General features: G+C 53.7%; 4 protein-coding genes across 4 annotated transcripts; 3 read left to right on the plus strand and 1 right to left on the minus strand.

Annotated features, from left to right (window-relative positions):
• Positions 1-1173: 1173 nt before the first annotated feature.
• PV08_10171 (dihydroxy-acid dehydratase) lies at positions 1174-2982 on the minus strand (the record flags this gene model as incomplete). The annotated part of the gene is made up of 1 exon (XM_016384486.1): positions 1174-2982. The coding sequence occupies one exon, from the start codon at positions 2980-2982 to the stop codon at positions 1174-1176; it is 1809 nt and encodes a 602-aa protein (XP_016231088.1).
• Positions 2983-5433: 2451 nt separating this feature from the next.
• PV08_10172 (uncharacterized protein) lies at positions 5434-6846 on the plus strand (the record flags this gene model as incomplete). Its single annotated transcript, XM_016384487.1, has 1 exon — positions 5434-6846. The coding sequence occupies one exon, from the start codon at positions 5434-5436 to the stop codon at positions 6844-6846; it is 1413 nt and encodes a 470-aa protein (XP_016231089.1).
• Positions 6847-7435: 589 nt separating this feature from the next.
• Positions 7436-9325, plus strand: PV08_10173 (asparagine-tRNA ligase; the record flags this gene model as incomplete). The annotated part of the gene is made up of 3 exons (XM_016384488.1): positions 7436-7857; positions 7912-8029; positions 8081-9325. 3 exons carry the CDS (start codon positions 7436-7438, stop codon positions 9323-9325), a joined length of 1785 nt encoding a protein of 594 aa, XP_016231090.1.
• A 329-nt stretch (positions 9326-9654) lies between these two features.
• Positions 9655-12655, plus strand: PV08_10174 (uncharacterized protein; the record flags this gene model as incomplete). Its single annotated transcript, XM_016384489.1, has 3 exons — positions 9655-9821; positions 9868-10843; positions 10895-12655. 3 exons carry the CDS (start codon positions 9655-9657, stop codon positions 12653-12655), a joined length of 2904 nt encoding a protein of 967 aa, XP_016231091.1.
• Between the last annotated feature and the right edge of the window lie 67 nt (positions 12656-12722).

The following is a 12722-nucleotide window of genomic DNA, read 5'->3' on the forward strand; positions in this document are numbered from 1 at the left end:
GTAGTAGTAGTAGTAGTAGTAGTAGTAGTAGTAGTAGTAGTAGTAGTAGTAGTAGTAGTAGTAGTAGTAGTAGTAGTAGTAGTAGTAGTAGTAGTAGTAGTAGTAGTAGTAGTAGTAGTAGTAGTAGTAGTAGTAGTAGTTGTTGTTGTTGTTGTTGTACAGCAACTCGTAAAAGAAGAGTCACTCGGTGCGAGTACGTGATAATGTACATACCTAGGTACTGCCGTACCTGGTCAGGTACTCGTATCGATACAATGACAGACAGGCCGACCCGGGAAGACGGGAAAAAACACACTTCCTGGACCCCCCTGGTCGGTCCCCAGTGATACGCGCCCCAGCCGCCCGTCGCCCACCCCGGTCATTTTCCACCCAGTTTCCACATTCCCTCACTGGACGAACGAGTTTCGCTGCTGCCACCAGCACCAGCACCAGCACCGCCAGCAGATGCAGAGCGGCGGAGTCAAGTGGTTGACGTTGCATCAACCTGTTTCGCAAAGTTGCAACAGAAAGACAAAAACACACTTCCTGAACCGGAAACAGCTTCGCGATGTTGGTCGACCAAAACTCGTCCCAGGTCGACAAACAAGGCAACTGGGTTACTTGGTATGGTTAGACTCTGCCAGACTCCTCTGAGTCTCCTCTCTGTGTGGTCACTGAACAACCAAAGACCCAGGAGTCAGTACTAACGTAGCACCTACGGGTAGGTACCTAAGGTACCTTGCCTGAGGTAGGGTGCCTGGGAATCGTTCTTGCTTTGCTTCCTGTCGGTGTCCGTACATGTGTCATGCCACTTCTTCGTCTTCTTCTTTTCCACCTTGGTGTGCGTGGCTTCTTCCTGCGACACTAATGTTTCATTCGAGCATGAGCATGAGCATGAGCATGAATATGAACATGAAGCGACTTCCTTTCATGGAAAAGAGGTGACGCGTGCATTGCTCAGAAGTCGACCACCACTAAAGTCAATAAAGTCACCGTTCAGTCACGGTGATCCCCTCGTAGGATCAATACAATGCATGCAAAGAGTGCATACGACGGACGACACCGATGTGACTCGTGTTTTGATCACCATTCATAATACGAAAAGTCTCGTTGACATGAGCACCAATGTTGTAGAGAATGTCTCTGTCTTGTGGGATGTTGATGACGACGACCATGAAAGACGAACGATGATCATCATCGTGACTCGATATTTTTGGATCCTCCAGGCCCCCCGTTTGCTGTCAAAAATCCAAAATCACAACCCAAGTGAGACTGGTTGACTTCTCTCTCATACAGACCTCGGTACCCTCGTCGATCGTGCCTGTCAATCCACGGTTCCGGACGGTCATGTGTCGCCGTCTGAGCTCGTTGCTTGCGCTCTGCTATTCTTCTCGCTATTTCGTCCTGTTCAACGTCGAGAGACAGTAGCCTCCGCTCGACATCACATACAATCTTGTCTCCGGTCTGCACCACCCCAAAAACAGAATCCAAGTCGGCCGACTCGGGTGAAATGTGCAACAAGATGGTCCCTCCGGCGGTTCCGCTCATTCTACCGTCGCTTATTCGCAGCATGTCCAGGACCCCTTTTCTGCCTAGTTTCTGAGGGATCGGGATCAATCCTGCCTCGGGCATGCCTGGATTCCCTACCGGACCTATACTTTTGAGCACCAGCACGGAATCTTCCGTTACTTCGAGGTCTGGATCGTCGATGCGCCGGGCCAGATCAGCCGTGTCTTCAAAGACGCAAGCTGATCCTCGGTGGTGAAGCAGTTTGCGATTCTTCGACGCCGACGCTTTCATGACCGCACCGTTGGGACACACGTTGCCGTAGAGCACGACCAGACTCGACGCAGGATGGAGAGGGTCGTCGAGTGAGCGGATGATTTGTCTCGAGTATGGAAACGTCTTGAACGGGGTGCTCTCCAACACCTCTCCCAGGGTCTGGCCGGTTATCGTCTTCGCATCGAGATGCAACAGTGGTCTCAGGGTGTGCAGCAACGCTAGCATCCCGCCAGCGTTATGGAAGTCGGTCATGTAGTTGTCGCCGCTGGGTTTGAGATCGACCAGCAGCGGGGTCTTTTTGCCAATCTCGTCAAACGTCTTGAGATCGATTGTGCCGGCCACTCTGGGGTGTCTGTTGATGATGGCAAGTAAGTGCACCACCGCGTTGGTGCTTCCGCCTATGGCCTGGAGCACGGTGATTGCGTTGATGAAACTTTCTCGCGTGAGCAGGTCCTGTGGCTTCATTTGGTCCTTGGTCAGCATCGCCACGGCATTTCGCCCGGCTTGTTCAGCAACCCTCAGTCTCGCGGAACTGACTGCTGCCGCTGTCGCCCCTGCCCGTAGTTCGAGCAGACCCAGTCCGGCGGTGACGCACGCCATTGTCGACGCCGTGCCCATGACTCCACACGTCCCGCCGGTGGGTGCCAGCTCCTCGTTCACCGACATGATGTCCTCGACGTCGATGCCGCCGGCCCGGTACTTTGCCCAGTAACTCCTGCAGTCTGTACACGCGCCCACTCTCGACCCTTGAACGGAGCCGGGCATCATCGGCCCCGTGATCAAGGGCACGACAGGCTTGTTGGCGCTGATGCCGCCCATCAGCTGCGCGGGAACCGTCTTGTCGCACCCGCCGATCATGACCACGGCGTCGACGGGTTGCGCCTTGATCATCTCCTCCGTGTCCATGCTCATGAGGTTGCGCAGGTACATGCTCGTCGGGCTGGCGAAGCTCTCGTGGATGCTGATGGTCGGGAAATCGACGGGGAGCCCGCCCGACGCCAGAACCCCGCGCTTGACGGATTCAATGAGCTGCGGCACGTTGGAGTGGCACGGGTTGAACGACGAGTACGTGTTGATGATGCCTATGATGGGCGACGAGAGCGCCGAGTCCGAGTATCCCAGCGCTTTGATGAAGACAGAGTGGACAATGTGAACTTTCTCAGCATTGTTGATTGACACGCTCGGCGTCTCTGGGGCCAAGACAGCCACGAACCTTGGCATGTCTTGGGCAAATGAGATTATGTACTCGTCGAGTCACCGCTGCATAGGCCTGTGCAGGAATGAACGATCTGAGGCGAGTCGTGGCAAGACAGCACTGGATGTCCAATCGTGACTTTATGACTACATTGGGTGTCAATATTCCAGGCGGGAGGCGGCTTCGTTCTCACGGTCATGGTCACTTGACCGGGCGCCTAGCAAACCGAAGAGCCGACGACAGGGATGAGGCTCTTGGCCGTGCGCTGCAAATTGAGTTTGTGGCTTGAATCATGCTTAACAACCTTAGATTGTTAAGCATTAGCGCCTGTCGCTCTGTATGTCTGACCGGACACTGGCAGCGAATAGCAAGGGAGGGGCCTGGGAACATGGCCACTGCCGTAGTCTTGCGTGGCACGACCTTGCCAGAGTACGGAGCACTTTGATCACAAACCGCAGTTGACACGTCGAACAGCTGAGCACAAAACAAGGGATCTGCCTTGAATTGTAGATCCGTGAGACAAACCCAGACATGGCCCAAGGCCGAGACACAAGTGTTACGCAACCCTCATCACTTCATGTTCCCAAGCCGACTCGGGCTGGAGACTTGCCAAGAAGACCAAGAAACGACCAAGAAAGACCAAGAGCGCTGGCGTCGGAGTGGCCTTGAACGGCCAATTGAGGCGCTCTCGGAGGCTGGCCATATGTTTTTCCGGCGGGCACTGTGAGATTTCTGATCTGGACTGGCTCTCATCGTAATATGACAAGTCAATGTGCAACCTCAGAAAGCGGCTGCCTGCTTCTGGCCATCTGGACCACATGGTGCCAGCGGCCAAGCGGGCGTTCTGGGCAAATATTGGCGAGGACGAACTAGGCAGGCGAGGAGGGTCTCGAGGCCTCCATCCCAGGCCAGTGGCTGCACAGACAACCCGCGATTCCGGACCAGCTGCAGTGGTGCCGAAAAATCTACTTCGTGTTTGAGTATGCCAAGCATTCAAGGGGCCGCTAAAATCTCAGGCCAAGCGAAGTCGAAGATATGCAGTCTCAAGCGGCAGAGGCCAGGAGTGTCAAGTTCCGGCGACCGCCAATGGCAGGAATGAAGACGGGTGCTAGCATTCCATTGCTGTTCTTGGGGCCAGGACTCCAAACAATTACGCCGCGCTTGGAATGTGGGTTTGTTTGGTCTTGGTGCGATGCCGAGCACGACGCCCAAGAAGTCCCAAGAGCACCAAGAAACGTGTCCAAGGTGTCCAAGAACACCAAGAACCGAGAAAGACGCTGGGAAGCTTGTTCAAATTTCCCTGCTGTTCCGTAAGCGAGTTTTGGCATGACCCGCCCACTAATGGATACGAGCCCTCTATGCTCGATTGCGCCTCAAAAGTCTAGAGGGAGGGCGGCTCTGGAGTCTTGACTTATGTCACCGTGTACCTTATCTCCAAGACACCGTGTACCCATCTCCGGCATGCAAGGGCGAGATGAGCCTGTCCCTTGCTCAAAATTGGCCTCACCACCAAGGGCCTGCGCTGTGCACCTCAGCTACCGGGAGTCGTGGCCCAGACTCTCACCTGTGTAGGTACTGTACTGCAGGTACTGTAGGTACTGTAGGTACCTGGGCGATATCGGCTGCCCCAAGGCCCCCGAAGTGCCTAGTAGGGAAACTTACAAGCCCTCGGTGCCACCACACACTGCAACCAGTTAGTCACGGCGAGGTCCCTTGCCTCCCTAGTAATGGTGCCCAGCCCTGCCAAAGCTTGGCCGCGACGCACAGGCCATTAAGTGGGCGCAGCGGCTTTGATTTAAGCATAAGCCCAAGCTTGGTGTGGGAATGATGCTGCTTGTCCGGATCCACCACGTCTCTTCGTCGCGAGTGCCTGTCCATCCAATGTGGCCTTGGGGAATGATGAGTCCTTCCGGCTAGTTTTGTGCTGTAAGGAAAAGTAAGTACACCTGCGCTGCCTTTCCCTCCCTTCTCTCTCACACACACATTCCCTGGAATCCATTTCTCCTACTGCGCAATCTGATAGCCATCCCTGTGCCTGGAGTATTCCCTGCCAGCGACTTGAACCTGATCCCATCGCTTTCTCTCTCAGCCGTTCAACCTTCTCTCCAACAGAACAACTCCTACAGACTACCGATTAGTCCTTAGGGCACGATTTTGAGCGTCATCCGGGTCCCATAATCGTGCTTCCATCTTCTGAAAGACCGATCCCATTTGTGCCTGCATCAACACCATATCCTTACAACACTTCAGTCTCTCGAGGTTTCACGAAGACTTGCATAAAACTGCACTGCGCACGTCCATAAGAGGCAGCAGGGTCCCTAGCTGACGACAAAGAGCCGTTCTCTATCGACTCGCGCTGGTGCCGACTGTATTCACCTACTCTCGCGTGTGAGAGCACACTGTGGACAACAAGCCAACATTGACTGGCCGTGGTGGCCCATATACCCTCGAGCCATTCGGCGTGTGTGAATTGCGCGATGGAGACATACAACGGACACGTTCGGACGCCGACGGATGCCATCATTCTCTTCGAGGCCTGCAGACTCGGCATCCTACCCCGAGTTCAGCGAAGGTTATCAGAAAAAGAAAGACAGTCCATAAGATCTGGATCAGTGTTTGTGTGGGATGAACGGGAGGCAGGAATGAGAAGATGGACGGACGGGAAGAGTTGGAGTGCCAGTCGAGTCTCTGGCAGTTTTCTGACATATCGAGAGATGGAGGGTAAAAGAGGCAGCAATTCATTTGTCACTCCTGCCAACAAAGGCGCGAAAACCCCAGACAGCAATCCCGACGATCTACAAAATGGAGAGGCTGAGGAGGGGCCCGACGGTTATCGTTATAAGCCTGATGGCCTTATGAAGCAATCATTCAGTATCACTACTTCCCAGGGCCAGCATCTCCACCTGATTAGCTATTATTCTCGGTCGCATCCTACGGCCCAAGTCCTTCGGCAACCCAGTACAGATCCGAATCTGGCTCATGTTCAACCCGCCAAAGGACTGTATCCTGAATCGACGATTAACGACCAGTCTTCTGTGCCAGCTGTGACACGCTCACCAATGGTAGGGGTGCCCAGCTACGTCGTGAGCACCAGCGCTCCTGGCTATCAGCGACCAAGTCCTGGCAATCCTCATCCGTACCTACCACCTGGTTATCTGCCTCATGGGGCATACATCTATCCCATCAGTCCGATACATACCCCACCAGGCCACTATGCTCTCCAGCCGTATGGCCTTGCACATGGACTGCCGGCTGGACTCCCACCCCCAATTCACTATCCACCACCAGGACCGGGAGCCTACTCACCTCACGCTTACCCCGTCAGCCATCCTCCCCCATCTGCATATGATCAACGGCCGCTTCGCACGTCTGAGTCGGCACCACCGCCTGCCACGACCACCACTGCTGCCACCGCTGCACCCGCTCCCCCCATGATATACAGTACAAGTCAGTCGTTGCCGCCTCCAACGGCTCCTCTCCGCAGCCCTGGACTTCCGCCTCCTTCACCCCGGGAAGAGGGCGAGAAGGCACAGATTGACCCACGATTAACTACCGTGGCCGAAGCAGCCGAATCGCAACCGAATAGTTCTACGCAGAAGCCTGACGAGCAGCCTCCACTACGGCCGGCTGAATCTGCACACACCAGTGCCAGTCAGGCTCCTACAATTCATGCATTAGTGCACAGTATCTCGACCCTGCCACCTCCGCCACCATCAGCACCACCTGCGGAGAAGCCTCAACACGAGGCCGAAGTGGACAGGCAAGGCAGCACCAGTCCCGGAGGAACAAAGAACGGTGCCCCGCCACAGGACATACCTAGTGAAAAGCTGGGTTTTCGAGAAGACAAACGAGCTTTGAGCAAGCTTGATCGGGTGTTTGCTAGGGTTTGATGTTGAGGGTTGTAGGCGCTCAAGTACTGGGACGATGAGTTTGAATTATTTGCATCAGCCATGGTGTCTTCTGTTTCAAATATGGGCAATGTGTTTCGGCCCGTCTGTTCTGCCAATACCAGTATCACAATCGGCGTTGAGGGGGAGTACGACATCATGATGTTCAAAGTTTTCTGGTTGGGTGGGCCATTTTACTGGCATCGAACTCTCCTGCTTGGGATGAGTACTTTGTGGATGGCGGTATGGGTTATGAATTGATAGTCGCAGCTGGCCGAATAGGCTTTCTATCACTGTCGGCTACCTGATTGGGCTGACGGACTGGAGCTGGTGGCTAGTATCTGTGATTCGTGAGAGGTCGTGCGAGGAGTGAGCTTTGCAGCCAGCACTACCAATACCAAAAGTCATTGTCAATATTGAAATCCATAGTGTCACGTAAACCGGCTCCTGTCAAGTTCATACCTTTTCTTTTCGCAAATGCAGCAGTCCATTGGTCTTGACTGCCTCGACATCGCGAGGCTGACGGCGACGAGGCTTCCGGCTGTTCGTCGGGGAAAATAATTCTAGCGCGATTTGTCTGCACTTGCTCTCCATGCGTGCTGCGAAGCTTCTCAGAAAGTCCCACCTGCAATTGTGCCCGCGAATATCACCAGTTCAAGTCGAAAGCGGGATGCTATGGAGATTTGAGAAGTCGCCATGCATCTCGCGAAGTCTCCGATGCCTGCAGAGGCACAGTCTTGAGCCGAAAGCAATCAGACACTCCTTCCACCATACACGTCCTGTCCGTGCCGAGAAGAACGACGGAACCTCGTCCGCTCTTCGGGCAGTGCGCCATGCTACCCTTGTCGATAGCAGCAGGCTATATGACGCCGCATCGCGCAATGCCATAGTCAAGGTCGTAGGGCTGGTACGCAGTGTGCGGAAGCAGAAAAATGTCGCCTTTGCACGGGTCGCAGATGGGTCTACTCTGGGTAGCGTGCAGGCTGTCTTTCCCCATCCCAACATAGCAAAAGAGTGAGTCGGCAGCCCAAGGAAGAAGACACGAATCATTGAGCTGATGGACAGCAGCATCACCAATGGAGCGTATGTTTCGTTGATCGGAAAATGGGTGGCTTCACAAGGAGCCGGCCAGAGCCACGAACTGCTGGTTCATGAAATTGAGACCATAGGAGAAAGCAACCCTTTGGTGAGTGTCGTCGGGTTTGATACATGCCACTCAATGCTGAGACTTGCGCAGGAAAACCCTATTCAGAAGCAGTCCATGACTGCTGAATTTCTGCGCACCGTTCCTCATCTTCGCATGCGCACCGCCTTCCAATCCCTCCTTGTCCGGGTTCGCAGTCAGTTGACCGCAGCGGTGTCTGCGCATTTCAACAACCGTTCCGAACCTGTCTACCAAGTCCATCCTCCCCTGATCACGTCATCCGATTGTGAAGGCGCAGGCGAAGTCTTTACCATAACTCCACGAAGCAAAGAGTTGCCCAGGTTCATCCCACCCAGCAAGTCCAAGGAGCAGGAGAAACTGTATTTTCGGGAACCCAAATACCTGACTGTCTCATCGCAATTACATCTGGAAGCTTACTCGGCGCAGTTGGGAGATGTTTTCGCCCTATCACCCACTTTCCGTGCCGAAGAGAGTGATACACCCCGTCATCTGGCGGAGTTTTATATGCTTGAGGCAGAACACCGACATATCGCCTTCGACGATCTATTGGCGAGTGTAAGGTCGTTGATCGTGGATTTGACACAATCACTTCAAGCGCACAAAACGGGCAAAGAACTTCTCCAGTATTATGAGGACCATAAACATCGTCCTGACGATGTCGATTTTGTAGATCTCGAGGAACGGTGGAGCCGGCTCACAGGACCGTGGCATACGGTGACTTACACTGCGGCCATCGACGCGTTAGAGAAAGCACACGAAGCAAGTAGCAGAACGCTGTTCGTCAACAGACCGCAGTGGGAGTGGGGCTTGCAACTTGAGCATGAACGATGGATTGTCGAAAACATTGCAGAAGGCAAGCCGGTCTTCGTGACGCACTATCCAAAGGCGATCAAACCCTTTTATATGCTGCCTTCGGCAGTTATATCTTCCTCTGGGCAGCATTCAGCCCCTGCCGACAATTACACAGAACATCAAGAAACGGTTGCGTGTTTTGACCTGCTGCTTCCCTATGGATATTGTGAAGTTGTCGGAGGAAGTCTGAGAGAGCATCGCCTTAAGGAGCTCATTCACAATATGCGCTCGAAAGGTCTCATCAAGAACGCTGAGGAGGCCATCAATCGCACCGACTATCCATTTCTTGAGCCTGGAGAGAGTCTCGGTGCCCTGAAATGGTATGCAGATCTCAGACGTTTCGGTAGCAATCCTCACGGTGGCTATGGCTTGGGATTCGACAGGCTGTTAGCCTATTTGACCGGAGTAGCCAATGTGCGCGATGTTGTTGGATTTCCCAGGACATGGGGTCGCGCAGATTGCTAGACGACTTGTGAACCCGGTTGAGGAGGTTGACTTCGTCCACCACCACAAGCAGTCATGCTTTGAGGAGTTTGTACCAATACAACACATTTTCCCTTCCCCTTAACGGTGGTTTTGCCGTGAAAAGGATTTACTGGAGCTCATAATCGGAAACTCCACTTCACCCTTCTTTTCCCCAGCATTCCGCAGCTTCTCGTGTTGTCATTCCAGTCGCGTTTGATGTCTTCCGCAGACCACATCATCTTCCGCGTATGCTTTTTGAAGACTGTGTCGGCCCTCTTACTCACCGTTCCATATAGGCGAACTCGGTTGTGACAGGCAAGTCATACATCATGATTTGGAGACTTATTACCAGTGTCGCCATTGTGGCCAACCTGGTGCGACCAATCATTGGATATGGCACGACTGTCTTTGTCGAAGTCAGCTATTGCCCTGCCACCCACATGACCTCGACACTTGCGACAAGGACGACCTCTAGCACTTCGTCGTCGGCTCCAAGGTACGTCCTCGTTGTCGGACAGATGGCAAGATTTGACGCAAAACAGTTTCACCCCGATCGTCCTTACCGTGGTGCAGGTCTTTGACGAGCAACCTCAGTATGTATCCGCAGATGGAACTCTGACAAACGATTCTTCGTTGGCCGTGGATTTCTCCATAAACCCTATAGGACAGCTTGAAGGAGCAGGGGGATTTATATCAACGGATGGGAACGAAACCTCAAAGCCTTTTGAGGTTTCCCCGACACCTGGTACCATCTCGACTTTCTTTTCCCTTACCAGTAACGACACTGTTGCAAGAAGGGACGGTGCCCCTGCCAGCAAAACCTTGGTATGGAAGAATGACGCTTTTGTTGGTGGTGAAGCTATGTTCTGCGTGTTTGGCTCAATCCTCGAGGCGGCTTTTGGCGGTACGCTACCTCCGGGATGTCTTGAAGTTATACTTGGTGCAATTCCTACTAGCGATGTACGACCTTCCTCGACTTCGTCCTCCACGACCACTCTTTCACCGTCCAGCACGCGCGCAGGATCAAGCAGCCTCACGGATTCAGCAACGACATCGTACTCACTTGTCCCGACCTCGAACAGTCCATCTCTGAGCCCTACACCAGAGCCGACTCCGGGGTCTACGACCAGTCAAACTTCGGCTCAGTACTTGTCGACGAGTTCGCCTGAGCACAGAAGTAGCTCCACAAATGCTGAAATGATTTCGAGTATGACATTCACACAGGGAGCAGAAACATCACTATCGACGACTTCTTCTTACAGCAGCACCATCTCGTACACGTCGTCTTTGACCCTTTCTGAGTATCCTGCGCCCACGACCACAGGGACCCCGAATTGCTTCGATCGATCTCCCTTTGATGGCACGGTCAACAACGATTACTTGGTCCTTTGCGACACCTATCTCCCTGGGTTTGATCTGCAACAAGTCCCTGCGTCCAACATTGCCGAGTGCATTGATCAGTGTAATTCGTATATCCCAACATCACAAGGACCTTGTGTCGCTATAGCCTTTGACATTGTAAGGTTGACTCATTACAGCGAAAACAATCTGTACTGACTGGGTCTCTAGCTGGCATCCGTGAACCCATGCACGCTCAAATATAACATCAGTGAGGTATCCAGAGGCGCCGACGCATTCTCTCAAGCTGCGATTTTGGTCAATCAGCCCTTCTCTCCTGAAATTGTGTTCAGCGACACGGCTAGTTCCAGTTCATCTTCTACAGGTGAGGGAATTTCTTCAACGAGACCTCCACCAGACACCACATCCAACCCAAGCTCTATCGCCACTACACCTCCGGCGTCAACCACTGCACCTACCATTATAGGCACGGTCAGTACAAGTGCTGCAGCCCAACAGCCCAGCTCATCGACTACTACGCAAGTTCTGCAAACCAGTCCAGGGATAGGTTCATCGTTTACTTCGCTCCCTACGTCAGCAAGCTCCAGCACGACACGCTTGTCTACTTTGCCAATACCAACTTCTTCGCCCATTACGTCTCCCGTGACGAGCCAACAGCGAACGAGCGCATCTGCAACAACGATAGGTCAGCAGCAATCGAGCAGTACTTTATCCACCTCTCGTAATCCATCAAGCTCTTCGACAAGCCCGTCATCCCCGCCCTCTACCACTACATCCAGGGTAGTTTCGAGTGTCGTTAGCTCTGTCAGCACATCACAAATGACACCAACAAGTTCAGGGTCTCAACCTCCCTCGAGTTCTTCAAGCCTTGTGTTTTCGACGGTCGCCATAGTCGCTACCTCCTCCACCTCTCTTCCTGCATCATCACAAGTCACCACTTCTCCAGTCACCCCTGTCGCGACAACATTTTTACCATCATCCGTATCCATATCCACGACTCCTCCGCATTGTTCTGCGACTCCAACTACAACTTCGTTATGCCCGGCGTATGACCATCAAGCTCTCAACGTGAATGGCGACGGTTCATGCTACGAAGTCGAATGCTCCACAACGCTTCAGGGCGGTATCCTGACGGGCAACTCGACCACGGCATCAACGCTCACGACGTGTATAAGTTTCTGCACGCTTTATAACGTCGCTATACCCTACGGTTGTGTGGGCGTCAATTTCTTAGGCTCCCTTTCCGGAAGCAATCCGAACTGCATCCTCATGTCCAGTGTAAGCAGTACGACATTTGGGAGTGGAATCGACTCTGCGAGATTATTGTATCCTGGGTATCCAGCCATCAATGATCCGCACTATCTTGGAACGACGACGACGACGACGACGACGCCAAACGCGGGTACCTTCACGACGCGTGCTTCCTCCTCCTCCCTGACGTCCCTCGTTGGGGTAGGTAGCACTACAAGTACCATTGGCCTTGGTACCAGCGGCGTCACCAGCGGAAATAGCCAGACAACTACGACGATCGCGGGCGGAGGAACGCCGACGACCAGGACGACGACTACGTTTGTACAGCCGTCGTGCCCAGCGGCGCCGACTGCGAACTCGTGTCCGGCGCCCTCGGGATCCCCCGTGCCGTACTGCTACAGCTACACCAACTACGGCAACACGGCGCCGTTCGAGGTCGAGTGCGCGACGAGCTTCACGGGGGCGTCGATGCAGCCGTTGCTCGCGTTCGGCTTCGAGGACTGCGTGAGCTGGTGCCAGTACGCCAACATCCTGGTGCCCAACAGCTGCGTCGGCCTGACGTACCGAAACGGCACCGTGTCGCAGGGCGGAAGCAACAATTGTTTCCGGTACGCTACGTTGACGTGCGCGACGAGGGGCAACGCGACGTTTGCGAGTGCCAGGTTGATTTGGGCCGGGTATCCTGCCATGACCGATTACGGGGGCAACTTTGGATGTTGATGAATTTGTGTGCGAAGGAATGACGGATTCGATCAAGGAGAGTGACGGGGATGAATGGGTTTATCCT

The sequence above is a fragment of the Exophiala spinifera genome (genome assembly GCF_000836115.1).
Source record: "Exophiala spinifera strain CBS 89968 unplaced genomic scaffold supercont1.8, whole genome shotgun sequence".
Lineage (NCBI taxonomy): Eukaryota > Fungi > Ascomycota > Eurotiomycetes > Chaetothyriales > Herpotrichiellaceae > Exophiala > Exophiala spinifera.